The sequence below is a fragment of the Anopheles stephensi genome, chromosome 2, assembly GCF_013141755.1.
Source record: "Anopheles stephensi strain Indian chromosome 2, UCI_ANSTEP_V1.0, whole genome shotgun sequence".
NCBI lineage: Eukaryota > Metazoa > Arthropoda > Insecta > Diptera > Culicidae > Anopheles > Anopheles stephensi.
The window spans coordinates 51,019,337-51,044,885 of NC_050202.1; the positions used below are offsets into that span (position 1 = coordinate 51,019,337).

The 25,549-nt window shown below is 46.1% G+C and overlaps 10 protein-coding genes across 19 annotated transcripts in view; 6 read left to right on the forward strand and 4 right to left on the reverse strand.

Annotated features, from left to right (window-relative positions):
- The first annotated feature begins 391 nt into the window (after positions 1–391).
- On the forward strand, positions 392–1,549 carry LOC118502606 (60S ribosomal protein L30). The gene is made up of 4 exons (XM_036034970.1): positions 392–480; positions 556–610; positions 719–864; positions 1,236–1,549. The coding sequence occupies exons 2-4, from the start codon at positions 590–592 to the stop codon at positions 1,417–1,419; spliced, it is 351 nt and encodes a 116-aa protein (XP_035890863.1). The 5' UTR covers positions 392–480; positions 556–589; the 3' UTR covers positions 1,420–1,549.
- A 343-nt stretch (positions 1,550–1,892) lies between these two features.
- LOC118502603 (very-long-chain (3R)-3-hydroxyacyl-CoA dehydratase 2-like) lies at positions 1,893–3,126 on the forward strand. The gene is made up of 2 exons (XM_036034967.1): positions 1,893–2,223; positions 2,336–3,126. The coding sequence occupies exons 1-2, from the start codon at positions 2,144–2,146 to the stop codon at positions 2,958–2,960; spliced, it is 705 nt and encodes a 234-aa protein (XP_035890860.1). The 5' UTR covers positions 1,893–2,143; the 3' UTR covers positions 2,961–3,126.
- On the reverse strand, positions 2,989–4,369 carry LOC118502604 (very-long-chain (3R)-3-hydroxyacyl-CoA dehydratase hpo-8). The gene is made up of 3 exons (XM_036034968.1): positions 4,116–4,369; positions 3,919–4,039; positions 2,989–3,853 (listed from the first exon to the last, which is right to left on the reverse strand). The coding sequence occupies exons 1-3, from the start codon at positions 4,184–4,186 to the stop codon at positions 3,353–3,355; spliced, it is 693 nt and encodes a 230-aa protein (XP_035890861.1). The 5' UTR covers positions 4,187–4,369; the 3' UTR covers positions 2,989–3,352.
- A 111-nt stretch (positions 4,370–4,480) lies between these two features.
- LOC118502600 lies at positions 4,481–5,553 on the reverse strand. The gene is made up of 3 exons (XM_036034963.1): positions 5,139–5,553; positions 5,031–5,063; positions 4,481–4,948 (listed from the first exon to the last, which is right to left on the reverse strand). Exons 1-3 carry the CDS (start codon positions 5,455–5,457, stop codon positions 4,527–4,529), a joined length of 774 nt encoding a protein of 257 aa, XP_035890856.1. The 5' UTR covers positions 5,458–5,553; the 3' UTR covers positions 4,481–4,526.
- Positions 5,554–5,827: 274 nt separating this feature from the next.
- LOC118502595 (protein ANTAGONIST OF LIKE HETEROCHROMATIN PROTEIN 1-like) lies at positions 5,828–7,495 on the forward strand. The gene is made up of 3 exons (XM_036034951.1): positions 5,828–6,673; positions 6,741–6,837; positions 6,903–7,495. Exons 1-3 carry the CDS (start codon positions 5,928–5,930, stop codon positions 7,395–7,397), a joined length of 1,338 nt encoding a protein of 445 aa, XP_035890844.1. The 5' UTR covers positions 5,828–5,927; the 3' UTR covers positions 7,398–7,495.
- On the reverse strand, positions 7,484–8,519 carry LOC118502602 (zinc finger protein with KRAB and SCAN domains 2-like). Its single transcript, XM_036034966.1, has 2 exons — positions 8,073–8,519; positions 7,484–7,995 (listed from the first exon to the last, which is right to left on the reverse strand). The coding sequence occupies exons 1-2, from the start codon at positions 8,380–8,382 to the stop codon at positions 7,580–7,582; spliced, it is 726 nt and encodes a 241-aa protein (XP_035890859.1). The 5' UTR covers positions 8,383–8,519; the 3' UTR covers positions 7,484–7,579.
- A 306-nt stretch (positions 8,520–8,825) lies between these two features.
- Positions 8,826–10,074, forward strand: LOC118502605. The gene is made up of 2 exons (XM_036034969.1): positions 8,826–9,003; positions 9,271–10,074. Exons 1-2 carry the CDS (start codon positions 8,865–8,867, stop codon positions 9,810–9,812), a joined length of 681 nt encoding a protein of 226 aa, XP_035890862.1. The 5' UTR covers positions 8,826–8,864; the 3' UTR covers positions 9,813–10,074.
- Positions 10,075–10,612: 538 nt separating this feature from the next.
- LOC118502596 lies at positions 10,613–20,354 on the forward strand. 9 transcript variants are annotated; one of them, XM_036034954.1, is made up of 5 exons: positions 10,613–11,017; positions 14,929–15,098; positions 17,470–17,756; positions 18,864–18,991; positions 19,075–20,354. In XM_036034954.1, the coding sequence occupies exons 3-5, from the start codon at positions 17,483–17,485 to the stop codon at positions 19,339–19,341; spliced, it is 669 nt and encodes a 222-aa protein (XP_035890847.1). In that variant the 5' UTR covers positions 10,613–11,017; positions 14,929–15,098; positions 17,470–17,482; the 3' UTR covers positions 19,342–20,354. The 9 variants fall into 9 exon arrangements, with proteins under 9 accessions (XP_035890847.1, XP_035890846.1, XP_035890849.1 ...); XM_036034956.1 differs by having other exon boundaries at positions 11,015–11,365; XM_036034955.1 differs by lacking the exon at positions 10,613–11,017 and adding an exon at positions 11,067–11,294.
- Positions 12,676–25,549, reverse strand: part of LOC118502591 (pseudouridine-metabolizing bifunctional protein C1861.05) — a 209,565-nt gene continuing 196,691 nt past the window's right edge. For both annotated transcript variants that reach the window (XM_036034944.1, XM_036034945.1), the window contains 4 exons: positions 25,072–25,197; positions 24,715–24,879; positions 23,933–24,047; positions 12,676–13,898 (listed from right to left, as the gene is read on the reverse strand). In XM_036034944.1, coding sequence (XP_035890837.1) covers positions 13,279–13,898; positions 23,933–24,047; positions 24,715–24,879; positions 25,072–25,197 — 1,026 coding nt within the window. In that variant the 3' untranslated portion in view covers positions 12,676–13,278. The remainder of the gene's footprint in view (positions 13,899–23,932; positions 24,048–24,714; positions 24,880–25,071; positions 25,198–25,549) is intronic.
- On the forward strand, positions 20,661–22,920 carry LOC118502601. Its single transcript, XM_036034965.1, has 4 exons — positions 20,661–20,893; positions 21,076–21,284; positions 21,367–21,562; positions 21,653–22,920. Exons 1-4 carry the CDS (start codon positions 20,851–20,853, stop codon positions 21,934–21,936), a joined length of 732 nt encoding a protein of 243 aa, XP_035890858.1. The 5' UTR covers positions 20,661–20,850; the 3' UTR covers positions 21,937–22,920.

The window sequence follows — 25,549 nt, forward strand, 5'->3', positions numbered from 1 at the left end:
CTTGAAGGTTGGTACGTTTATACTGCATGGCCATTGCTTGGCTAGCTGTCTTTTGCTGCATGGGTCGGCAACTGTTCGAGCGATTTGGTTTGAAAATTTAATGAAAAAATTGTTCATCGTAAAATACAATGCATTTTGAATGCATTTGAAGCCAAGCATAGCAAAACGCATTAAGCTTGTTGGGATAGAAGGATACATTGGCTCTAGTTTCTTAGGAAAAGTGCAATTATGTACCGGCGTCGGATAGATAGAAAGTGGAATAAGTTGTATAGAATAGATACACCGATAAGAAACCAAATGTTCCAGTTTTATACCATCGCCGTTTTAAAAGCCTAGACCAAATTTAGAGAACAAATGTTTTATAAATTGTCAACCATTTAAAATGGAAGTGACCCGCTGTTCGAGTTGTTGACGTCAAATTTAGATTGATGTGCCAAAATGGTTGCTGTCAAAGTTCTTTTCGCTGTAGCATTTGATCAGGTAGGACGTGTAGCCGCGAGATCCTCAGCCCCACGTGTTGGAAAATGGAAACTAACTTTGAATTGTTCTTACTAGTTCTAGATCCGTGTATCTTTGTTGATTGTGCAAGATGGTGACCGCCAAGAAGCAGGTATGTGTGAATGAAAACCACTGAAATTCGTTCGGTGTTCCCGTGCTCGCCATCCGCACATGTCCATAACCCAACTTTTCCGTCCATTTCGTGTCATTTTTCCCGTAGAAAAAAGCTTTGGAGAGCATCAACGCCCGCCTGGCGCTGGTGATGAAGTCGGGCAAATCGTGCCTGGGCTACAAACAGACGCTGCGCACGCTCCGCCAGGGAAAGGCCAAACTGGTCATCATTGCCAACAACACGCCGCACCTCCGGTAAGTAGCACGCGGATGGGACCGCCGCCGTGCGGCCGATTACTGAGAAGTAGAGTTTTCCTCTCGTGGATGCTACGGTTTTTGTGGAATCATATGGAGTCGTTAGTGACTGAGAAGTATGTTTCCGAGCTGACTCACTCAGCTGCCCAAACGTGTGTGGCCTCCCATTGGAAAACCTATGGAGTGATCATATTGTGGGAAGGTGCTTGTGTGTTCAGGCCCCTTGGAACTGCTACTACCGCAACGACAACTGTATCGAGGTCCTTCGACTATCAACGTGGTTCTACGAAATTGTCAAGCGCCCACGGTAAACTCTCACTCTCAGGTAAGCAATAAACGCACTAATCGATTACCTTCCCTTGACAATGTAGCAAATCCGAGATTGAGTACTACGCCATGTTGGCCAAGACCGGTGTGCACCATTACAATGGCAACAACATCGAGCTGGGTACGGCTTGCGGTAAATACTTCCGCGTGTGCACGCTCTCGATCACCGATGCCGGAGACTCCGATATCATTCGCAGCCTGCCAGAAGCTCAGGCCGGTGGACAGTAAACGGTGATGCGTGGCGCTGTAAATATTCCACCTGCTTGCTAATGGTGATTTTCCATCGTATGGGAAATGCTGAATGGGCAGTTACAAAATAAAATCCAGGTGTCTGTGTGCGCTCACACGAAGAATCCGATGAGGAATGGAGTTATTTGCTGTTTAAATAAGTAAACACATGATGACGGGATGCACGCACGTGCGCTTAGCGTGGGATTTGAATTTCGGCCAGAAATATTCCGAAAACGCTGAAAACGTCGGTAGAGGGGTACATAAATTATGTTGGAATGTGTGAAAAGTAATAGAATACGTCGTACAAATTTGCACATGTCCCCATCAATGTGACAGAATCAGTATATCTTCCTCATACACAATTATCTATCTATTCAAAAATTCTAAAAACTTTGCAAGCATACGGCATTGCCTAAAATCTCGTAAAACACTTAAAGCCTGGCTCAACTGTGATGTTTTTTTTTTATTCATAAAGAACGGCCTGGCCGAATTGCTAGCTTTGATGTTCATGACGACAGTTCATCCGATAAATTCATTCCTTCACTGAATGTAAACAGTGTGATAAGAAAATCAAGGTTACGTGTCACTCCACTCCCTTGTGCAGACAAACGCGTTGCACCGTTGCTATTGGTTTCTGGCTCGGTAGTGTGATCAAGTAAGTTTGCTAAAAAGCACCGACCAACCGACTGCCGTAGCGCTTTCCTTCCGGTAATATCCACAAATGGCACAGGACAAACAGGACCAACCGTCGGCTGCCGTGAAGGCGTACCTTGCGCTGTACAACACGGCCCAATTTGGCGGGTGAGTTATCTTCGTACCGTCGCACGATAGGAAATTTTCGCATTGATTATCCCGTCGCTGCTCACACTACCCTAATCTACCGTCCGATTTTGCCCTTTGCCCTCACACGCAGCTGGACGTACATTTTCGTGCAGTTCATGCAGCACTTCTTCGTGCACGGCCAGTCGCTCGATACGCTGTGGAGCCGTGTCGGACCGGCGACCTTCTTCTTTCAAATGCTGGCCATACTGGAGGTGGTGCACGCGATGGCCGGTATCGTCCCAAGCAACGTGTCGATGACGTTCCTGCAAGTGTTTGGCCGCTCCATGATCGTAGCGGCTGCGATCGAAGGTACTCCGACCGGGCAACGATCGCCGGGTCTTCCGCTAGCCGTATTCTGCTGGAGCTTGACCGAAATCTTCCGGTACAGCTATTATGTGGCCCATCTGTTGCTTCCGAGCGTGCCATCACCGCTCGTGTGGATCCGGTACACGATTTTCATTCCGATGTACCCGTGCGGATTTCTGGGTGAGCTGCTGTGCAGCTACTGGGCCCAAAGCTACATCCGCGAGACGGGCAAGTGGAGTGTGGAGCTACCCAATCGGTTCAACTTTAGTTTCTCCTTCTATTACTTTATGTGGATTATGGCCATCTGCTATATGCCGCTATTTCCACAAATGTACCTACACATGTTTGCCCAGCGGCGAAAGGTGCTTGGCCGTGGAGCTGGCCAACAGAAAGCGGCTAAAGCACACTAAAGTTGCAGAGCAGCACATTCGGACGACATTTAAGTTAGTACGATTTTTTATTGTTCGTTCAACGACCCACGCCCAAAATTGCACACGTGCTTACGGTTCCTTACAATCACCAGGAAATGGAATGAAAGAATAAAAAAAACTAAAGCTTAAAGTAATCAACGAATAACAGTTTCGTTTTGCACCAAATCTATCGTTAACTTATCAGTCTATGGTGGAATTCCCTGCCGCGCGAAACAAAAGAAATAATAGAATGGAAGCCTAACCCAATGGTGAAGTGGGAAAAAGGGGAACATAATTTAATAGCCGTCGTGCGATGCCAACAAGGCTGGCTTGTCGATCCGACCAGTTTGTACTGGTGGGCGTCTTTAAGCCGGAAAGCCGAATGCCTCTAGTCAATTTTTCTTCTGCTTGCCGGCACCGGACGATCCCGATCCGAGGATCTTCTTGCGCTGGGCGAACATGTGCATGTACAGCTGAGGGAACAGTGGGATGTAGAGCAGCATCACTGCCCACAGGAAGTACAGGTACGAGAAGGTAAAGTTGTACGTGTTGGGCATTTCGATGCTCCACTGTTTCGTTTTCGCGACGTGCGACTGGGCCCAGAAAAAGCACAGCAGCTCACCGGTCACTCCGCTTGGGTAGAGCACGATGAAGGTGGTGTAGCGCAGAAAGATAAGCAGCCCCGGCACGGCATCGATCAGATTCAGTGCGTAGTACGCGTATCGGATGATCTCCGTCACCGACCAGGCCAGGATGGCTAGCGGAAGGCCGGGCGAAACTTTCCCCGTGGGCGTTGCCATCACAACGCCACACACAACCATTACGCGGGACAGCACCTGGAACGTGGTGATGACGGGATTGCTGGGCACGATACGCGTAAAAGCGTGAACAATCTGAAAACAGTTGATAGGGGTCAGAAAGCACAACAGCAACCAGGGGGGGCGATGGTAGTAATTACTTCAAGTAGTGCTGCATTCTGGAACAGAATGACGGTAAATCCGAGACACTCCCAGAGCGTTTGTTCCGTGCCTTTGTCGATGGTGTAGTAAGCTATCAGCTGATATAGCATATAACACCAGCTGTAAGATGCGAATCGATTAGAAAAGAGAAAGTTGCCGATGATGTGTTCGCTGGCAACGAAACCCGTTTACTTACCCAAGCACTTGGGCAGCGTTGTAAAGAATTAGGTACGATTTCACGATCGGGGACGGTTCCTTGGCAGCCATCGTTCCAGTGCGCTTACGTAACGAACGCGTACCAAAATGCTTAAAATCGTTGCTGCTCAAATTGATCCACAAAAAGTGCGAAACGACGGGAAACGGCGATCGTCGTCGGCCAAAGTGCAAAAGGTAAATAATGTATTCCACCTCTATGCACACCGACACGGTTCACCTTTGACAACACACGCTCGACCAAGGTGCGCAATGTATAGGTGTGCCCGATTGTGTTGTGCTTGAAGTGGAATGATTAAAAATGGTTCGCCTTTCGGAATCGTTCATTCATTTCTCGGGCAAACTTACTTTAATGTTGTATGAAAAAAGGTCATATATTGAATGGAATATCGCTTTAAATAAACTCAATCAGCTCGGACGAACCGGATTGCATTTGAAAATCCTTCACCGTTGCCTCTTCGCCCGGTGCAATCTCCACGTCCGTCGTGACTATTTCAATTACGTTCAAATGATCCTCATCATCTTCCTCGTCATCCTCATCGTCACCATCCTCGATTTCTTTGATCAGCATTGCCCGCCCAGCCAGTATGTCTCTGCACCGGGTCATGAGCGACGTCTTGCTATCTTCCAGCAAGCGATTCACGATGACCGTTTGCTCCTTTTCCTTCCGCTTGTACAGCTTAAACTCGTAATCGTTCAGATCGTTCCACTTTTTGGCAAACTCCTCACTGTTATCGCTCTGTGCTTTGGCGAGCTTGGTAACAATCTGACTGCGGATCGTTTTGATCTGTGCGTTGTTGCGTTTCTTGACCGGAGCTAATCGGTAGGGAATCGGAGAGGGGAATAACGCGTTAATCGAAAAAAAAAATCTGGGCGAAAACCAAGTCGAGCGTCTTACCAGGTTCACCCTCAACTGGCTCCACAGGAGGATCTAAAACAGAAAGAAGAAGCCGTTAGTAGTACCATCCGTTCAGAGAACGAACGGTCCCCCGCTAGAGTTACCTACCCGGTTCACGGCGCTTCAGTGCACACGGTCTCTCCAGTATGTCGGCTAACTCTTCCGCAAACTCACAGATCGCACGGCCTTTGTTTTGCTTCTTGGATTGGTAGAACGCTCGCTTGAGATTTTTCCACTTGTGATAGATCTGTCCCGCGTCCTTCCCGTTAAAGCCATTCTTTTGCATCTCTTCCTCGATCATCCGGTACACATCGTACTCCTTCTGGCCACGGCTGGCAGTCGCAAACAGGTACATAAAGTTATGCTCCTTTATTATCTCGAGCAGCTCCATCGTTTCCTCGCCGCTCCACACATTTCGACGAGCCATTTTTGTCTTTTCACGCGGCGCACTGCTCGCTGTTCTTTACAAGTGCTGCTGGTCCGGACGCCATTCGTTCCTTCGTGTTGCGATGGTTTGTTTGGTTTTTGTTTTGCAGGGCTTGACAAACACCGTTGACAGCCATATTCACCACTCGCATCTATTAATCTTGAGTGGATCTTTTTTTCCGATAATTTGTAAATTGCATTATTTTTACCATTCCATCAGCTTACAAAAAAAAATAAAACAATTGAACCTTCATTAACCAGTTAGCGGTGAGGTAATATCGACTCCGGGCGTATCATTTCGCAGAACAAGAACCGTGGTGAATATGAGTGTACGTGTGACGTTTCTTGCACCTAAAAACCCACCTCAACAAGAAGTTACGAACCCTGCTTGAAGTGCGCGTCCTTTCATCAATACAACTCGACCGACCAACTTGGCGTACGTTTATACGCGGTAATTTAGTTTGGAAAACTATGGATCCAGGTCATAAACGGCAGATGGTGGAGAATCTGTTCCTAACGTTCGCGACCAAGCAGGCGGAGCTGTTCAAACAGTACGATGCGAACCGCAAGAAGCGTTCCAAGATTTTTCTCCAGCGCCTACGCTACCAGCTGAAGCGAAACGGCGAGTCCCATCGGAAGGAATGGAGCAGCAGGCTGGAGTCGGAACTGCTGGACAGTATACCGACGCGCAAGATCTGGAAGCTGAGCCGGAACGATCGGTGGTTCCGGGAGCTGTTCCAGCACGAAAACAATGATCAGGAGTTGCTGCACCATTTCCGGATGGATCGCAGCATGTTCGATACGCTGGTGGCCATGCTGTGCCAAGATTTGGCACCGCATCCACTGCTGGCGGCCCAGTCCTGCAGCACGGAGAAAAAGGTTGGGATCGGATTGTACAAGCTCACGACCGGCGCTGATTATGCTACGATCGGGAACCTGTTTGGTGTGCACAAAGCGACGGTAAAGAACTGTGTTCACCAGTTCTGTAAATCGATGGTGAAGAACTACATGGATACCGAAATCTATTTGCCCGACCAAGAAGAAATGGGTGAAATAAGCAAGGCTTTCGAGGATCGAAGCGACATTCCGATGATAATTGGTGCGATGGGTCGGTTGCACGTCCCGATTACGCCTTCGCTGGCCGATTCGAAGAATTACATCAACGCCAGAAAATGGCCTTCTTTGATCTTGCAGGCGGTTGTGGATAACAACCACTGGTAGGTAACAGCAGAAAGAACAGAAGGAGGTTGTCATAGTGATTTTTTGTGTTTTTTTTTTCGCCAGTTTTAGACACATTACATGCGGCCATGTCGGTGCGACCGAGGACAGTGTCGTACTGGGTGATTCCGGACTGTATCAACACTTTGATGGGGCCGAATTGGTAGGGTCGATAGCTTCCTTGCGCTAACCGTAACTACATAGATGTCATTACTTTCCTCCAAACAGCCCACACAAAGCATCAATGGAACGACGGTGAAGTCGTTCGTCGTGTCGGAATCGGCGTACCCGCTGCTTCCCTGGCTGCAGCACGGCTATGTGACACCGCAAACGACGGAGGAGGAAACATTCAACGAGCATCTAAACAAAGCGCGCATTTGCGTGGACGAAGCGTTCGAGAAGTTGCGCGTACGGTTCCGGATACTGCAGCGCAAGATTGACATCGACATCAACTTTGTGCCGCAGATCCTGCTGACGTGCTGCATTCTGCACAACATTCTCGAAAAGAACCAAACTCCCTATCTTGATGAGTGGAAGGAAGCGCTGCTAGAGTTGCGAGGAAAGTATCCGCAGCCGGACGGTGCCGCCAGCACGAAGTACACGACAACCGTCGAGGGCGAATCTTTGCGGGATGTGCTGAAGGAACATCTGCAGTCGAAGTATGTGCTGTACCGGACGATTGAATACAATCAGGTGTACTTCATCAACGAAGGAACAAACTAATGCTAACCTATTTCCAACGACGACGATGACGTACTCGTTTTAGCAGAAAAATTGACCATTTTAGAAGGAATAAATTACACATTTTGTTAGACAACAAATGCGGGATGGTAGCCGGAGGTTCTTATTCCTTATCATCTAATTGCAATGTTTGAATTGAGGCAGGTTTTCTCGTTTCGTTTCGTTCAAAATGGTTCCTCCTCACGCCACGTTTGGTAAAATTCTTTGACAATCTCCTTCTTCACGAGCGGCTGCTGTTGCTCCATCATCATGACCTGCTCGGTCGGGGCTAACTCTTGCTCTTCCTGAACGTCTTCCAGGGCTTCATCGCTTTGGACGACCGGTTCCACCATTCCTTCCTGCAGCAGAATCTGGTGCGCTTTGATACAAAAATCGTTCATGTTGCGGTTAAGCATTTGGGACACTTTCGTCGTATACTGCCGCTCGTCGTGCGTGTACAGATCGAACTCGTAATCGACGAGATCTTTCTGCTTTTTGAAGAATTCTTCATTGTTCTCACGGTCCACCTTGGCGAGCTTGGTTAGCAGCAGGTCAAAGTTTTCCAACACGGCTCTCGGCCGTTTCGGTTGTCCGCTGGCATCTGTAACGCGATATTATACGTGTAAAGATCGATGGATTTTTTTTTTGGCTTTAACACATCGACGAATAAACCCTTACCTTTGGCTTTGCTGCTCGATGCAGTTGGTTTCATGGCCATAAGCTCGTCCAGCTCTTCGTAAAACTCGCATGACTCAGTCAGATAGTTTTCTCGCTTGGTTTTGTGATACGTGCGCTTAAGGTTCTTCCATTTGTGTTCGATCTGGAACGCGTCCTTATCGAAAAATCCGCGCTGTTTCAGCTCGTTTTCCGCTATTTGATAGAGTTTGCTGTTACGCTCTTCGCCGAACAATTTCATTAAATCGAGCTCCTTGATGATGGCCAGCAGCTCCCTCGTTTCTTCCGTAGTCCACACATTTCTGCGTGCCATCTTTCACGCGGTTTCAACAAAAAACACACGCCAACGATTGGTTAAAAATCCACAGTAAAATATTGAATCTGTGCGCTTCTACGTACGCTTTGTTTACAAGGAACGCGCTTCACAGCATTGTTTTTTGTTGATTTTGGTGTGTGTTGACAGCTCCCTTCGGCAGCATTCGAGCAGCAGTATCAAGGTTCATACACAAAGGTGTCCCCTTGCGAGAGAAATTCGAGCACTACGTTTGACAACAGAAAATTGAAAATATTTTACGCATAAATAAGAGCACGCAATTAATGCAACCCAGAACAGGCAGAAACCCATCATAATTGCCAATTTAATCAATTAAAGCACGTCCAATAAGGGTTTTTTTACAGATTAGACCGCTGGAACGTAATCAACCGTTGGCGGGGTGTCCACTCGATGCATCTGCATTCCATCGCTCTGCCAGTATTATTCGTGCAGAATGATTCAGTCTTCGGAGAAACGTCAAAATGGGCGCAAGCACGAGAACGGGCAAGTTTGCGGTCGGATTTACGGCGTTTGCATTTTTGTTTATTCTGATCGCGTTCTGCTCACCGTACTGGCTCCAAACCGATGGCGAACTGAAGCACCCAAAGTTTACAAATCTAGGTAAGGGCGGGCGTGTATCGCTACCGTTTACCAGGCCTTCCAACGAGATGGTGATGCAGTTGGGGTGTGTCATCAATCGCGTCGCTTGTTCATTAATGATGGTAGTGATGGGCGGGCGGAGAGTGGAAGGCCTGAGGAGGAGCAGCGTAAAAGCAGGGAACCCTGTGTAAACAAACATTGGGACACACAACGGTGTGCTGTTGGTGTTGTTTCGGGTGGGTTGGGAGAGGCGTGATAAGGAGTTAATTAAATTTGCCTTCGTTTTAGGACTTTGGGAGCTGTGCCTGAAGAACTTCCAGGACATTCACCGATGGTATGACTACCCGTTCAATGGCTGCATGTGGATATTCGAGGAGGAGTACTACATCATCCATGACTACATTCTGCCCGGGTTCTTCATTGCGGTGCAGTTCTTCTTCACGCTCTGCTTCACGCTGCTCCTGATGGGCGTGATCATGACGCTCATTTTCTTGAGCTGCTCGCGGGACAACGATCGGTACATTATGCTGCTGCTAACGAACGGCACCGTGCTACTGTTGGCGGCGTTGTGCGGTTTAATAGCGGTCGCTACGTTCGGTTGCTACGGTGACAGTCGCGATTGGATGCCCAACTGGGAGCACAACGATATGGGCTGGTCGTTTGCGTTGGCTGTCGTCGGAACGTTTGCTCTGTTCCCGGCCGGCATATTGTTCATCGTTGAGGCTCGGCGTGCCACGTACCGGAGGTTGAACAACATTGCCAACACGGAGATGGCCGCAGCGTACACGATGGACGAGCGCAAATATCACGGTGGACATACCGACATTTAGAGGGCTGGTGTAGCTACAATGACATTCCACATTCCCGCTAGTGGAATGATCAGTAATTGCCTTGTACAAGAAGAGTGTAGTTTTAAGAAATTTTTTACATAACAAACGCACACGCAAACCACAAACGTTTTATCCGTACCAACACACATACACACGACATTTAGGAGGTGGTGCGAATAGTTAGATTAGTGCAAAACTCTCGACAAGAAAAAGAATCCGTCCAAAATAGGAATAAAAGCGAAACGATATGTTTTCTACAGTACATGACCGTCTCATTAAACATTCATTAGCATGTCATTAGGCTGGAGCAGGACTGCAAGACAATTAGTTCACGGGCAATGGGTCGATTTATCGTCCGCACGTTTAGAACCACATTTTCCATTATTTTTACTTTCACTTTTGTGTAGCAAAATAAAAAAGTAACTATTTGAGATGCTTTTTATGGCATCGTTTTAAATTTTATCTAATAGAGATAAACGTTCTTGAAGTGATATAGACCACTGCCTAACGTGAAGTGGTGTATTTGATCATACCAGGCAGCGCTTCTCAACCTTCTACAGCTTTATTATGAATACCATGTAGCAATTTTACACAAATTGAAGCATTTCTAATCTTTAAAAAATACAGCAAATTAAGTTGGTAAAAAAGGACACCCAAAATGCTTCAAACATTGCTCATTCCAAATACTTTTCCGTTACTCACAACGTCCGTATTCACCACACCACTTTCGTTTGCGTTTTTTTTTCTTGGTGTGTGTGTTTTCTTTACCACTGCTCAGGTGTATGCATACACATGCATACCGTCGGTCGTCCATTCTCACCACGAGAAGAAGGTGAAACAAAGCGGCTGTGGCGTTAGTTGGTTGTGTGGATCGCGCGTTGCAACATAACTTCTTCCGCTCCTCCCGTGTAATCCGCGTTCCTCGCTCGTACGCACGTTTTCAAGTAGCAGCCTTTTTCAACCCCCCTTCATTCCTGTGTGGTACAAACACGCACACACTTCTAGCAAATACGGGCGCGGACAGGTTTTTACTCCAGGCCAGTTTTATCTCACAACGACGCACGTACATTTCAACTCACGCATTCGACGGCTACTACGACGACGACGACCGCAACTTCTTCTCATTCTCACGCGCATTGTGGCAAAGTAATGCAACAGAATTCGGAGCTTCTATCTGGGCGTGCCAAGACCACCACCACACCAGTGTAAGTGTCCATCAGCATCATCATCGGTCATCGTCGGTGTTTTTGTTAAAAAACAGTGCGTGAAGGCGTGCGTGTTTATGCTGCATTTCGGTGCGAAAAGTGCGTTTCCATCGCGGGTTCCATCCGTGCCAACAACGGGGGGGTGTTGTTTCGCCCTCGGAACCAACACCCCACAGTGCAGGGTGACACGCCGCGAATTGAAGTAGCCTGTGTGGTGTTGTTGTGCGCTTCGGGGTGCAGTAAATAGTAGGCGTCTTTAGCTTCGTGTTTTTAGTGGGTTAGTTGCGTTCCTTCCAACACTTGTGATGCTCTGAACAGTAGTTCCCTGCGATTACGTACATTCCGAAGGTATTTCGGTGCGACTGCGAGAATAAGTCTCTGTGTTGTGTGGTCAACTCAATCGAGGATGCTGTTTTCTCGACCAGTGTGACTCATTTCGTGCCAATTAGCAAGCTACCCTTTTCCGTGCTCATCTCAAGTGCGATCGCAAATTGTTCACCCCCGGAACAACAACAATCTAGGCGGTGGTGGCCCAATGAAACAAGAGTCACGGATTGACATCTTCCGTTTCTTTGCTGCCAACTGTCTCGGTTAAAGCCTACTGTATGTGCGTGTGTGTGTGTGTATGTGTTTGGGACCCGGAGCTACACCAGAGCTTACATTCGATCATCACTGGAATAGGGAGGGGCTGACGATGTTAAGCGGCACTTAAAAATCTTAGCGGCTCGCTGGCAGGTGTTATGTGATACCACCGAAACTAAAACAGAAATGTGCCAGATAAACAACAACATAATGGGGCTGCTATCACAACAATCTGCTGCCCTGGCTCGATTACACCCTGTACAAATGTACTTTTAATAGGTAGCTTCGATTGGAAGACGGTTCTTTCCAATCATCGTTAGGGAAGCGCCACCCGGTCCTAGTGCGTAGCACATCCCGGAAGCGCAACAGTTGGCCATCGCAGCCACTGCAAAACGGTGGTTGCAGTTTCAAGTGTGCTTTCCTTCTTCCCGACCCAAATGGGCCGAATTATTTGCCACAAGCAAATACTCTTCGACCGCTGTTTTTGTCGGATGAGCCTCCTTTGGCCAACAATGCTCAACGCGTCGGGCCCCCAGTTGGTTGGTTTTTGGTGGGAAAACCCCAACCGAAAGTGATGAACGACCGGGTGTTTGCCCAAAGCCAGCCACCCCGGTTGGTGATGGAGCGGAAAAACAGAAGTTGTTGTTTGACCATCACCACACCACCCGTTCATCCCCGAAATACACGCGAATTGCGCGCATCGTTCTTTAGCGAGGCAGAAAGATGTGTGTAGAAAAAAACTATCTTCCCGGGAAGCCTCCTTCAAATTTTCTGCGTGACTAATTCGGTAAAAATCGATCTTTAAGTTGAGTTTGTGTAGCCCAAAAAAAAAAAAACAACAAAAAGTAAATAGGGAGGCTTTTGCTCCCGCGAGGTTTACTGTTAAAGGTTCCTCTGTTTTCATCCTCGTGAATGAGCGAGTGACAAAAACGTGTGTCACATCTCCATGGTGACCGCGTATGGTATAAAGCCATTCTGTTGTTTAAAAGGAAGCATAGGCCGCTTTGAGGGAAGCTAAAAGTAACCATCGTTAGGAGAAGAGCGTTTGAAGTAGTTAAAGCTAATTGGGCACAACATTTGTGTTGTGCTGGGTTTGTTTAACCGCCTTACGCGGTAGCACTGTCTAGGGAGGTTTTTTATTTATTGTACAAGTAGATTAATATATATAGCTTTTCCCTTTTTCTGTGTGTAAAATATGCACGTCTGGTAACTTAGGTGTAGGACAGCGTTTTAAAATTGTACTTGTCTGTCTGCTTTATCTGGCTGCTACGATCATAAATCTATCCCGCGATCAGTACGGTGTGTGAAAATATCTCCCGGCTGTGTTGTGATTCCTTCCCTTACTGTGTTTTTCTTGCATTGCGTAACATTAGAAGAAAACACAATACAGCTCACTAGAACCTTCTGGCGTGTAAACATGTAACCGAGCGCTATCCAGAATAGAAGGGGAAAATGGTTTGCACCGTGCTGGTTAATAACACTAATAGCGATCCCCCACAAAAACTAATGTTGCTGCTACTAAGCAACACAAGTAGCAACTGGCAACTTGATTTCTTACACTATTAAACCGCCCATTTTTCCATGGGCTTTTCGTCGGCATGCGTTGGTTTGGGTGGTAAAAGAAAGCGTTGTCCCTGTTTTCCGAAAGCAGCAAAAAAAAAAACCGCTCCGAAAATGGTCTAGAGCGACCGAAATGGGGCACCCTCCTCATTCACCCAGCAGGGAGCCTCCCGCAGGAAGTATTGATCCGCAACAGCACCACGTGCCTGCAGAGCACAGCCAGCCGCTTCGAGTGCCACATTCACGCACACCGGTTCCGGACAACCGGCTAGTGCAGCGACGATGAAGCCACTCGTGAAGCTATCTCCCGCCCCGGAAACGTTCACGATTCGGTCCAGCTTTCGGCCGGGATAGAATCGACCTTGCGGGATGGCATCCACCGGGACCCGGCTGTATTGGTGGGTTTCGGCGGTGAAGAAGGGAACCGTGGGGGCGGTACGACGAAACACGGCCACACCGTAATGGCCAAGCGTAACGAGCACGTGATCGATGGTCCGGTTCACAAACATTCCCAGCGGTTTCACGTCGTCCAGCAGCTCGGTTACCGTGGCGTACTCGCTCATGGATTTGGTCGGTATCGGGCCGGGATATTCGAGGGCCTGGGCAATTTGGGCCAGCTCGTGAATGTTGGGCGAGATGAATTTGATGGCACGTTTGGCGAGTGTCGTCTTTTGCGCGTTGCTGCTGCTGTTCACGAACGGTCTGGCCGCAATCCGCATGTCCGTGGGCTCGAAGAAAACTGTGTGAAGTAGGAAGAAAAAACGGGAATAAATAAAGGATGGATTTTCTTCTTGACCATTTAATTCGAGAGTATGTGGTGGAAGAAATGGGCGAAACATGTCCGAGGCTTGCAGTATGGTGATGCACTCAAGCAAGGAGGTCATAAAACTAGGTCCCAGCTAAATTATCTCCTAGAGATCTTAGGAAATAGACAGGTTCTTCTTTTTTACCCTCATTTCTTAAACACAGATAACATTTTTCTACGGCTAATACAGTCGAGACACTACGATTGAAGATTTGTTCGTTCTGTGGGATCTATCCTTGAGCAGAGCAGTTCCCAAAATGGAGGCATATCCTGGTCTCTGGTCGTAGTCAGATCCTTCTCATTTCTGGAGAATGAGGAGTCTGATGATTGGAGATGACCTGGTACAATTTCGGTCCGCCATTTCAGGATTCCATCGACTTAATTTCACTCGTAGCTCGATAGTGAGTCCTGCGTATGGGGACGCTGGCTGGATGAGATACGATCTCCGGTCCTGTTTCCTTTGATGGGATAGGGTTTGATCTTGGTCCAAGTTCTTGATCAAACCCCTCTCCATTCGTGATGCTAAGCTCTACGCGAGAAAATGATTTGTATCTGTCCGCAACCACAAAATCGGTGTCTGTGCGGACACCGTACCGTGATAAGTTCCTAGACCCCTTGGCATTAAACAATAGTCTACAACTCTGCCTCCCCCGTGGAACCACGGAATCACCGTCATTTGTGGTTGGCGGTTCCGAGCTCTATTGTCACTCTCCACTATCGCCCCGCATGTACGACGTTGCGTCACGGGTGGATCACATACGGCGGACGCTTGTCTTTATGATCCTCGATGGTGAGTGGGTCACACGATCGCGCACATACGTGTAAACCATATGCATTGTCACGTTAATTGCATCGTGATTAGAAGACAATAGCCGCCAGATTTTGAGCGATTCCTCACAAGGACAACTGGCGTGGCCGTGGGATGCTTCATCGTCTGTGATTTCCTTCCTCCATTCCTCGCCAGGTGCCGCCCAATGTAAGCGACAGAAGCGGTGTTCAAGGATATAAAGATCGCGCGCGCTTACACACAGTGACACAAGAGCTTAACAGCAGCGAGTCAAACTGCCGGTTTGCTGGTGGAAAAGGTGTAAAACAACCGACACAAGAGCGACTTGCATTCAATACCCATCCATTGTGAGTAACCCCGTATGACACACAGTCTTGGGCTGCAGCTGCATTCCTGTACACAGTTTTCGTCCAGTAGAAACAACAATGCATGGCACTATGATGCACAGCCGACCATTTCCTCCCGTTTAACTATCCCCATCTGCTTTCACACACTACTTGCCAATGCCTTTAGTTGTCGCTGTTAAACGCCTGCACTACCGCTCCTGCCATTTAAATGCTTCCAAGTAACTACTTTTAGCGTAATGATGCCGCACTCGCGCGAGCTAATTTTCTTGGCCGAAACGTTACAGGGGCTCAGGGCGTCAGTAATGTAATGTAATGTGTGCTTATTTATTGTGCGACACTCCAGGCACTGCCGGGCATGAAACTCATACTCTCGCCATTTAGCCATTTGAGTGGAGGTGCTTGTAGAAACTAGAATTCATAACATGTTCGTGACGGGAGGCATTTTCGCTACCGCTAATCAAGGTTCTCGGAGTGGGTTCGAAGAAGAAGTAGAATTGGCCGCAACCTGTATGCCGCAACCTGTTCTTCCTGCGGGGAAGGAAAACTTCCGGCTAAAGTACAAACTTTTCGATTGTCGTGGATTAGGTTAATTTATTGTACTTGCAGCTCAATTGGGGGATTTTTTTGTTGAGATTATTTAATACTCGGAACAAACATTTGGAATGGATCAAATACATTTAATTTGCCCGTGCATTGCCAACAAGATTGATTTTTTTGGCCGTTACACACGATCTTCAAGAACTACGGGAATGCACTTCTTCGACCGTTGGACACATGATCACAGGTTGGCAGTGGGCATTGGAATAAAATTGATATGGTTTCTCTTAATTTTCGACAAATTTACCGTCATTGTACCGTAGACATTTTTGATAAAGGTTGAAAAAAATCCTCAAAACATCGACAAGATTCAAGCGCTCCGAGTCTTTCTCATCGGGAACTTGGCTTGATATCAGGACATCATTGACATTACTGAAGTTACTCAGGACGTTGCTGAAGCTACTGCTCTCGCTCTCTCTTCTAACGACCTCTTAGGTCATGCCTGTCATTTCCTGCTTACGAGACTTAATGATACCACGTAGTTGGATAGTCAAGTCCGCACTACGGGAGAATGGTCCGGATGGGATTTGAACTTGTCGTATGAAGACCTCTACCATCGGACCGCCTACTAGTTAACTTGGTCTCAATCCCATTCCAAGATCCTTATTGAAGTGCAGCTATCCTTTACTAGGTCTTTGCCAACCAGAAAATTCCTAGACGATCGTGCCTCTGCTCTGCTCTATAAGGAGAACAGATGTCGGTTGTTTGGTCTTACGTTTCTCGAAGATAGCCGCCCCTTTGCCTCACCTATTCTAGATTACATTGTTGCCTCTGCTTTGCTACCCGGTCTTCTCTATTTCTTTAATTATGATGTCCGCCAACTTTGAAACGGGCTCAGAGCACACTACGAGCTCTGAGGAACTTGGGATTTACGATAAAGCAGTACTTCAAGGTTTTTAAACTTGCGCTAACCCCGTACATCGTGAATATTGTTATCCTTGGCATGTAATCAGCAGAAAGCAACATTCATATCTGTCCATAGTTTCGTCGCTTAAACATGCCAATAATTCGCATAGCTTTTTCCCTCAAACTCAATGCTTCGTCCAAAAACGCATTCATCCATCCCCTAACATCATACCCAAAACCACACAGAAAGAGGGCCGCGTTTCGTCCATGCGTGGCTGCCTCAATCATTTTGCGACCCGGCGCGATCTTCTTCGTGGTTCCCTCTGTTCCCGAGTCCGATTTCTGATACTGACTCGCGCATACTTTTTGCCTTTAATTGAATACCCTCTTCCGCTTTAATTGAATCCGCTGTTGGCAAACACTTTTCTGGCCCACCGTCGGTTTGGTGTTTCCGTCTTCTTTGCTTTCAAGCTCCTCCAGGTAGAGGTCGAAACGTTATCATCGCTTGACTGACTTTCCACAAGAACAAATGAGCAACTGTAGAAAACTTTCACTTGCGTTGCCGTTTGCCCTCTTGTTTTGAAGTTCTATTTAGCGTGTCTCGATCAAGGCAACAGGTTGCTTCCCATACGGTAACGGTTCGGTAGTTTGGTTCGACCTCCCCTCCCCGAAGAAAGAGCAGACACATTTTTGCACGAACAGGGAAATTGAAGCACTCGAAGTGCATGCAGTAGCGCGTTAAAGGGGGTTTCCTTCGGGGTACGTCTGGGAAATAGGGTAGGGTCACATTCGTTCATTAAAAAACATGCTCAACTGCTTGGCTTCATTGAACAAAATAAGTCCACCTGCTTGCATCTGCTTTTATATGCAACTTACAAAACACACTCGCAATGCATTCAATACTCTTCCAATTCTCCACTCATTACAGTGATTTAGCCACCATGAAGCGTCGGTCGCTGTCGGGCAATTGTGGCGTTGGAGTGTTCGTGATCGCACTGGTGACGATACTGGTCGCGTTTGCCACACCGAGCTGGCTGGTGAGCGACTATCGCATCACCGGTGCCAAGCTCGATCGGCTCGGCCTGTGGACACACTGTTTCCGGTCGCTGCCAGACGTGAACGATGACTATCAGCGCCGCTTTTTCGTTGGTTGCCGCTGGGTGTACGACCCGTTCACGACCGGATACGACGAGATCCGCGGATTTCTCATCCCACGTAAGTAAAAGCTGCTCGCAAACGGTCACAAACCGAGGCAAACAATCGACCCCCTTGGTAGACGGTTCGATGTGGAAGCTTTAATTGAACTAATTAATAGTAGTTGTTCCGCGTGGTTAGGCGGGCAGAATGTTGTCACCGATGGGTACCCAGATGAGTCATAACAGGTACAGGCGTGTGTGATTCTATCGAATGTGAGTGCAGGGGTCGTCTCTAGACTGCGGGCTTCGAAGTTCCCCTGGTGAAGCCTTTGTTGAGTCTTGAGTACTTCTTGAGTTGCCTTTATTCTCAAATAAGCGTTAAAGGCAACGTAAACTTAAAATTCTAACAAAAAACATACCAGTTTTCTGAATTGTTTGTGAAACAATTGGTGTCCCCATAAGGATTTTCAAAATTACAGGGTTTCTCTGGTCAATATTGTAACACTATGTTTCAACTTTTCCTTTTTTTTTTATTATTTTTAAAAAATACTTTTCAACACTTTTCAACAAATCCTTACTCGACAATGGAAAATACCTAGTTGCGGGAGCTGTCAAGCAACATGTTGATCCAAAAAGCTTGTAGACCCCTGTGTTAGAACATTTTTATTGCGCTGCCCCAGTCACACTGCTAGCCACAAGTGTGTATTCTTCATCACAGTAGGCAAAGGCGTTCGTATGTGAAATTGAACAACTCCGGTCACGCAGCTTGGAAGCGTGTCACGGTGCCAAGAACTATCGCCATCAACTGTTTGAACTGGTTGTGTTTAGAAAACCCCATCGTATAATGCTTAACCACACGATTTGCGTGAAGGTTGTGCTGTATTCTATTCTGGTCAGAAACGAGGGGACAGCGTAGAATGAAATGAATCGAGGCGTTAACTGTGTAAGCCACCGGAGATCGGTTTGCTGGAGAATCACGCAACGGTCATCTATAGCGCTAAAAGCATATTTTTCCATCCAACTATTAATATCGCTTTGACATCTTTATTTGATTCAAATTTGAATTGTTTGTTTGAAATTTTCCCAATGCTTGTAGGTGTAGGATGCTAGCTTTGCGTGTCTGCCAGTCTTTTTGAACTTCACTTAGTAAAGTAAATTGTTTTTTCCTCCTTTCTCTCTTTTTCAGCTTTCATGATTGCCACACAGTTCTTCTACACGCTCTGTGCCATAGGCATAATACTGGCGATGGTGCTGGTGCTTCTGTACTTCCTGTGTGCCGGTCCAGATCAAAAGTTCTTTGTCAAACTCATCAAGGTATGCTCATCAATTGTACTTTATGTGCTTTTTATGTGCTTATTAAACGAAATTCTTCTCCTTCTCTCTCACTCTTTTTGAAGGCAATCAGTTACATTACGCTGGCGGCATCTATCAGCGGCAGCATCGGTGTGATCGTGTTCGCCTGCTTCGGCAACAAGGACAAATGGATGCCGGAGCATGCGAACAATTGGTTCGGCTGGTCGTTCATACTGGCCTGCATCGGTGTCGTTGCGTGTGCCGTGTCATCCTCACTGTTCTTTACCGAGGCGCACGTGCAGGCACGAAAACGGCGACAGCTGAAGGAATCACAAACCCAGTTCCAGATGGACAGTGAATCGAAAGCATAATGTCACCGAAAAAGGCACCGCTGTAAAGTCTATTTTACGGCACAAACTTCTTTTCAGCTTAGCATAGCAGCAGTGCGCCTCCAAAACGAATCACATTCCAACATCCCATCGATCAATCGAATTCATCATCGCGCAAAGTACAACAGTTAACAAAGGGGGAACGGTTCGTCGTTTTGACTTTAGCTGGATGTTCCTCGGGCGAGGAAGAGTTTGCATTTTCCCGGGGGTTTTATGTTAGCGTTACTGAGCAAGTGTAACTAGTTTAGGGAAGATTAGCGTTTGTTTGTCTAGGGCAATCTCAATCAGCGTTCCGTCCAAGCCGCTGTGCTGTACAAGTGTCTTCTACATTTTTTTAAGAGAGAAAAAAAGCTATTTTTTCTTAGTTTAGTGTCTTAATTTTACGTTTCACTAAACACATATCCGTCCAACTTTTAGTAGTATTATCGACAAGATTCTGTTTTAAAAAGCTATTTCTACTTTTACGCTCGAATCACACAGGACACGCCAATAGAGGGAATGTTTTTTTCTTTTAAATCGATAAAAGTTAATTAAACGAACAAAAAGGATGTTTTTTGTACGAAACAATGAAATGCATTTGATAAATTTTACTATTTAAAAACCACCATATCAACCGGTAAGCAATGCAGCCACACAAATTGCTTTTAAGATATGCACCACGTGCTGCATTTTTACGCATCGGTTTTCGATTATTTCAATATTTCACACTACAGTCCATTTGCAATTAACGATTATCAAATTTTAACTGTTACAACGAAAATCATCATTACATGAAGCGGTGTTAATAGTTGGGCCTTATCAGAACTGTGAGTCTCATATACAATGCTTGACGATGCATGTTTTTATATACAATCATCATCATGCTCGTGCGGCGAAAATAACAAAAACAGAAATATGTATGTAATGTGTTCAGGGCAGGCAGGAGAATTTTTAAGCAACAATCAAATTTACTAAGAATAAAGAAAATCAAGACGGAATAATTAGATTTATATGAACGTTTGATAGCGTACCGTTTGTTTTCATTTTCATACCAAGCTTCAATCCGAAAACTATTTGTTTTATACACCTCTTTCTTTTCTCAATTCTTATTTTACATTGATACAAAAAATAATCTGTTGTAAAAGTTATTTAAACATTATTAACCAACAAATCATGAATAATTCAACGACCACGCCTGTTTGCCAACGATTAATACGAATTGAACTTAAAATTGCGTTTGCCCGTCATGTTGGCAGCACTGTAATCGTTCTGTTTTGACATTTCATATTGACAGCGGGTGAGCAAATAAAAAGCGGTGAGAAAAATTGCTCACCCAGAAAAGGGAGGAGCTTCTCACTATTGGGTTCATCCATTCACACTGCTTAGTTGTGTTGACTGTGCGTCGTCGGTAGTTTTCTATTACCCAGTGCCTAATTTCTTTAATTTGGTCCGCTTTTTTGTTGCAACACACATTCCTGTTCGTTCCACATTGCTGGTGTGCCTTCTGCCGCGATGTCTTCGACGGTGGAAAAGAACGAGTACCCGAAAGCATCCAGTAAGTATGTTGTGTTTTGGATTGCAGCATCAACCCCCAACCCAAAGGAATTCGGCGAGGGTTGGTCGCCCATCATTATTGTGCTATGCAGTTTCCAATGGCTACTGTAAACAAATGAATATACCAACGGTGCCAACGTGTAGGGAATGCGATTAAATTTGTTTCATGTGCCTCATCTACAGATGCACTGGTGCTGGGTGCAGTGTTGTCGTACGTCGCGGCCGTATTTCTGCTAATGAGCTTCTGCTCACCGTACTGGATCGTATCGTACCCGGAGTCGTTCAGCAGCTTCAAAAACATGGGCCTGTGGGAGTACTGCTTCCGTGACTTTACCTACCCGTACTACCAATTCCCCAAGCAGTTCAACGGTTGTCATCATATTTTCAGCGAGGTAAGATACCACGGCCAGAGTGCCCCGTGGTTGCATCCCGCCAGCTTATTAATGACTTCATTACGCTGCTTTGTTTGCGCAGGAGTACTACGTCATCAGGGAGTACCTGCTGCCGGGATGGTTAATGGTGGTGCAAGGATTCGTCACCATTTCCTTTCTGTTCACGTTCGGGTCGCTGATTATCATGGCATGCGAGATCGTCAGGTGGCCACTGAAGTTTGTGCTGCGCTACGAATGGTTGCTAAGCAGCATTTCGTTCGCCGGGATAGCATCCTCATGTGAGTTTCTTCCTCCCAACCCAAGTCCTGCTTTGATCGTGCAAGTAGGTAATGAGCTTCCGTGTTCGTTCTCTCTCTCCCTCTTTTTAGCTTTCTTCATGTTCTTAGCAGTGGCCATCTTTGGAGGAAATGCATATCGGCGCGATTGGCTCATGTACCCAAAGTTCAACGTGCTTTCGTGGTCGTACGAGCTGGCCGTCGTTTCGTTTATGATTCTCGCTTTGGCCGCTCTGCTCCTGTACAAGGAATCGCGCAAATCGTACGAAATGCGTCGCGAGGCAAAGAATTTGGTCATGCAGATGCAAATGCACGAACCGGGCTACCATCCATCGCACCATACTAGCCGAAGTCTGCACAGCGGTGGTTATATCTAAGTGGAACCGCCACTCGCGTACACTATCCATCCATATCTGATCGGTGTTCTACCTCTTGCGAAAACAGAAAAGATTCCACAAAATCATATCGACTTGTATGTCTGTACTATTGTGCACATAGCTGAAAGTACCGTACGGTTTTTTGCACAACTATACTGAATTTTTGTAGTAATCTCATCCCCCTTTTCTCAACAAGTGCCCGACCAATTGGAATACTTCACAAGCATCATCGAACACGCCGTGGCCTTATATTAACTGTCCTTTTCGCAGAAATCACGAAGCATAGCTAAATCACACTCCCCAAAAGGAGCAAGTGCCTCGATGTAATACAAAAAACGTACGAAAAAGCAAATTATACATCGTCTAACCATGTAACTGAAATCGTAACTATACGTGCAACTCGTATCGTAAACCGTACACAATCGTACGAATGCTTATAAGCGTAGCTATCGGTACATCCGTCCGTCCGTAGATCTGTGTATCTAAATGTATTTGTAGAGTTTAGGCATTTTTTGATGGTTTTACATTCTATTTTTTTTAAACTACATTCTTTGTTGTATAAAAAAAAGACACACCGGTTCTTAGTTTGTAAGCGTAAATCGAGAAAGTATTTTCGTTGGGTACAAAGCTTGCCCTTTCTTTCAACACAGAATTTAGGTGAACCGTGTAAAGGGTAGGACATCATTGAAGAGCTAACTAATCTCAATTTTATATACATATGTATTCTTTCTGCCGTCCAATTTAACTTTAACTTGCTTTAAGTTTAGTAGCAACAAAAGCGACAACACATTCCATCAGCCTCAGTTCGTGGAGCAAACGATGAACATTTTGTTTTAATAGATCTGTTCTTTGAAATGCACACGTAGGAACGGAAAAAAGGCACGATTTAAAACGCGACAGCACATCGAAAGATGAGCTCCGACCAGAGCGCAGGGTAGTAATGATTGTTGTATTCGAAATAAAACTTTGATAAATAAATGTAAATTTAATGGTAGTTTTCTTTTTAAAGGGAGCGCAAGCATATGAAAGAATCCGTCCCTGATATTAAAAGATCAACATGTCCCATTCGTTGAAGTATCTCTTCGGAAACTATCCGTTAGAAGAGATTGAAACAGAAACTCAAAAATACCTCCAAGACCTAGGGAGATTGACATGACCTAGGCCAAGGCTAGCCCAAGGAAGTCTGTCTTCTCTTTTTCCTGGTGCTATATAAGAGCATCCGAAATTTGGAGGTGGAATCTTCGGCGAACATCCTCTCTACCAGTTAATCCAGATTCTATCTTATGCCGATGACATAGACATTATCGGTTTGAGAGTCTCCTATGTAACTTAGTCTTATAAAATGATCAAACTAGGTTCACAATGCCTCGTGTTGCAGATTGACGAGCCTACAACGGTGGAGGGACTATCAGTGGTCATGTTAAAAAATACTGATGTACGCATAGGTGATGTACCAACGACTGCTCTTTTGAAGCCGTTTAAAACGCCGCCTATCTTGCGACCATCTTTGCCTTCTTTGAGAAGAAAATGGTCAGAATTTAAGGTAGCGTATGTGAGGGAACAACAAGTGAGCATTAGATGAACGCTGGCAAGCTCCATAAGATATGACGTGAATCTTTAAAGTGATCACACTATTGTGAAGGAAATAAGACTCGTCAGGCACCAGGCAGTTCTGTTAGAATAAAAAGAAGGACTTGTCAAGCTCCGGAGTTCTGAGCTGGTCATGCCATGAGAATGGCACCAGACGACCCAGCCCGTAAAATATTTTTGGACCGTCCACGTGGACCTAGAAGGCGTGCTATGTTCAAATTAATATGCTTGAGAGCGCTGACGATGGAACTATACCGGGTCCAGATAAGCCTTCTTCTTCTTTGGCCCAACGACCTCTTAGGTCAGTACCCCAAGTTAAGTACCCGTATTGAATCTATAGCCTAGTGGTGTTTGTACATGACTCGCTAGAAAATATAGATCAAGAAAATAGGAAAGGAACACTCACCTGGTCTGTTGTAACGAATGCATTCCTCAAAGACGGTTATCGTTGCTGCTTCACTTATGTTTGCATCAATGACCGTTATCGGCGATTGTTGGATCAATTGAGCGTGTGATTTGATCTGGTTTAATCAGAAAGGATAATGAAAAAAAATAGTGGTTAATAAATGATTAAAAAATTACTGGAAAATATACTCCGTTTTATTCGAACTGAACCAAACCGGTTGACTAACTTTATCTTCAAGTTCCATGCTATTTAAATGAGTCGGCGGTTCTTTACAATTTTAAATGCTGTGCACGTCACAAGGCACATGTGCGCTCTGTACGTGAGGCACCGAATGAAACCCGACCTGCTGCCACAAACTGCTGGTGGCATCATTAAGCAAACGCTCACATTCAAGTGTAAATAATAATCAGGATGTATTCTTGGAAGAGGAAATACAGTACGAGCGATCGGCCAAAAATGTTTCGCAAAATTCAATGCCGAAGCTGTTTTTTGTGTTCTCTTTATAACTCCCTTACACCGCGAGAAAAGTGTGCCATTGCATTTTAATGACTTTGATTGATTTTCGAAATTGATTTCCTGCTCGTTGTCTGTTCTGATGAGTGATTTATGCAAGCTTGCGCTGGGCAGAATTGTGGCACATCGTGGTTTTATTCTAGATATGATTGATTGATTTAACTTAAACAATTGTAATTAATTCAATTTGGATACGTAGTTAATATGTAAAAATGTGCCCTCCCATACTCGGGATATTCCTTACGATGACCCTGAACAGAAGTACTTACCCAGTCCGGCGTTATCGCTTGGTGGGCCTCCATATCGCCCACAACTAGCCGGCAATCGCCCTTCCGGTCAAGCAGCACCGTAAAGCTGGCCGTTGGGCAGCTGCCAAGCGTGACAATCGATGATGCGCAATGTTCTGGCAGCAGCTTCCGTATGTAGGTCCCATTCTGAAAGCCGGACGGAAAAAAAAACATATATATTGTGGGACAGAAAAGAAAGAGGACGCCGATCCGCATCCACAACCGCGCGCGGATAGCGATGGCAATTAGTTTTATTATTTTAGGATGATGTCTTTGGATGACACGCTTGTTGCCACGAGTGTGCTGCTGGTGGTGTCCTTTAGATCCACTACTACTCACTTGATCGTTGCCAACCGCCGAAATCAGATTAACGTTACCATAAATTTTGTAAATCCCTTCGGCTATGTTCCGGGCTACGCCGCCCGGCGATGTGTCCTGCTTGGCGTGGTACGTGGCCCCATCGAGCTGCGAGGAAGAACAAGAGATAAAGCAAGTGTTAGAATGGTTGTATGAATTTCCCGGGCCCGCCGGGTAGACTACGCGAGGTCCGAGGACCAACAGCCACGAGTGAGCTTCGCCATGTTAAATCACAGAGAGCACATGTGCATCTTCATGAATGATGGGATGTTTTTTGACCGTGCCAGCAATACTGTGCCGGAGAACGGGCGGCCCTAGGTCACGGATATAAATCTTCTAAATAAATGTCTTAATAATTGCAACACTGTCCTGGACAGAGAAGGATGTTTGTTGCGGTTTGTTGGAACGATGGAGCAGGATGAGTATGATGTGTTTTGGAGATGAGTAGCAAGAATGCCGT

Bases quoted from the DNA above. Each gene is read 5' to 3' on its own strand.
- LOC118502606 (XM_036034970.1), top strand. From the start codon at position 590: ATGGTGACCGCCAAGAAGCAG. The intron at 611-718 runs GTATGTGTGAAT...TTTTTCCCGTAG, and splicing joins TGGTGACCGCCAAGAAGCAG to AAAAAAGCTTTGGAGAGCAT. The intron at 865-1,235 runs GTAAGTAGCACG...TTGACAATGTAG, and splicing joins AACAACACGCCGCACCTCCG to CAAATCCGAGATTGAGTACT.
- LOC118502603 (XM_036034967.1), top strand. From the start codon at position 2,144: ATGGCACAGGACAAACAGGACCAACCGTCGGCTGCCGTGAAGGCGTAC. The intron at 2,224-2,335 runs GTGAGTTATCTT...CCTCACACGCAG, and splicing joins AACACGGCCCAATTTGGCGG to CTGGACGTACATTTTCGTGC.
- LOC118502604 (XM_036034968.1), bottom strand. From the start codon at position 4,186: ATGGCTGCCAAGGAACCGTCCCCGATCGTGAAATCGTACCTAATTCTT. The intron at 4,040-4,115 runs GTAAGTAAACGG...CGCATCTTACAG, and splicing joins AACGCTGCCCAAGTGCTTGG to CTGGTGTTATATGCTATATC. The intron at 3,854-3,918 runs GTAATTACTACC...AACTGTTTTCAG, and splicing joins AGAATGCAGCACTACTTGAA to ATTGTTCACGCTTTTACGCG.
- LOC118502600 (XM_036034963.1), bottom strand. From the start codon at position 5,457: ATGGCTCGTCGAAATGTGTGGAGCGGCGAGGAAACGATGGAGCTGCTC. The intron at 5,064-5,138 runs GTAGGTAACTCT...TTTCTGTTTTAG, and splicing joins ACTGAAGCGCCGTGAACCGG to ATCCTCCTGTGGAGCCAGTT. The intron at 4,949-5,030 runs GTAAGACGCTCG...CCTACCGATTAG, and splicing joins GCCAGTTGAGGGTGAACCTG to CTCCGGTCAAGAAACGCAAC.
- LOC118502595 (XM_036034951.1), top strand. From the start codon at position 5,928: ATGGATCCAGGTCATAAACGGCAGATGGTGGAGAATCTGTTCCTAACG. The intron at 6,674-6,740 runs GTAGGTAACAGC...TTTTTTCGCCAG, and splicing joins GTTGTGGATAACAACCACTG to TTTTAGACACATTACATGCG. The intron at 6,838-6,902 runs GTAGGGTCGATA...TCCTCCAAACAG, and splicing joins ACTTTGATGGGGCCGAATTG to CCCACACAAAGCATCAATGG.
- LOC118502602 (XM_036034966.1), bottom strand. From the start codon at position 8,382: ATGGCACGCAGAAATGTGTGGACTACGGAAGAAACGAGGGAGCTGCTG. The intron at 7,996-8,072 runs GTAAGGGTTTAT...ATCGCGTTACAG, and splicing joins ATCGAGCAGCAAAGCCAAAG to ATGCCAGCGGACAACCGAAA.
- LOC118502605 (XM_036034969.1), top strand. From the start codon at position 8,865: ATGGGCGCAAGCACGAGAACGGGCAAGTTTGCGGTCGGATTTACGGCG. The intron at 9,004-9,270 runs GTAAGGGCGGGC...CCTTCGTTTTAG, and splicing joins CCCAAAGTTTACAAATCTAG to GACTTTGGGAGCTGTGCCTG.
- LOC118502596 (XM_036034952.1), top strand. The intron at 15,099-17,469 runs GTGAGTAACCCC...CACTCATTACAG, and splicing joins GCATTCAATACCCATCCATT to TGATTTAGCCACCATGAAGC. The intron at 18,992-19,074 runs GTATGCTCATCA...CTCTTTTTGAAG, and splicing joins TCTTTGTCAAACTCATCAAG to GCAATCAGTTACATTACGCT.
- LOC118502601 (XM_036034965.1), top strand. From the start codon at position 20,851: ATGTCTTCGACGGTGGAAAAGAACGAGTACCCGAAAGCATCCA. The intron at 20,894-21,075 runs GTAAGTATGTTG...CCTCATCTACAG, and splicing joins CGAGTACCCGAAAGCATCCA to ATGCACTGGTGCTGGGTGCA. The intron at 21,285-21,366 runs GTAAGATACCAC...TTGTTTGCGCAG, and splicing joins GTCATCATATTTTCAGCGAG to GAGTACTACGTCATCAGGGA.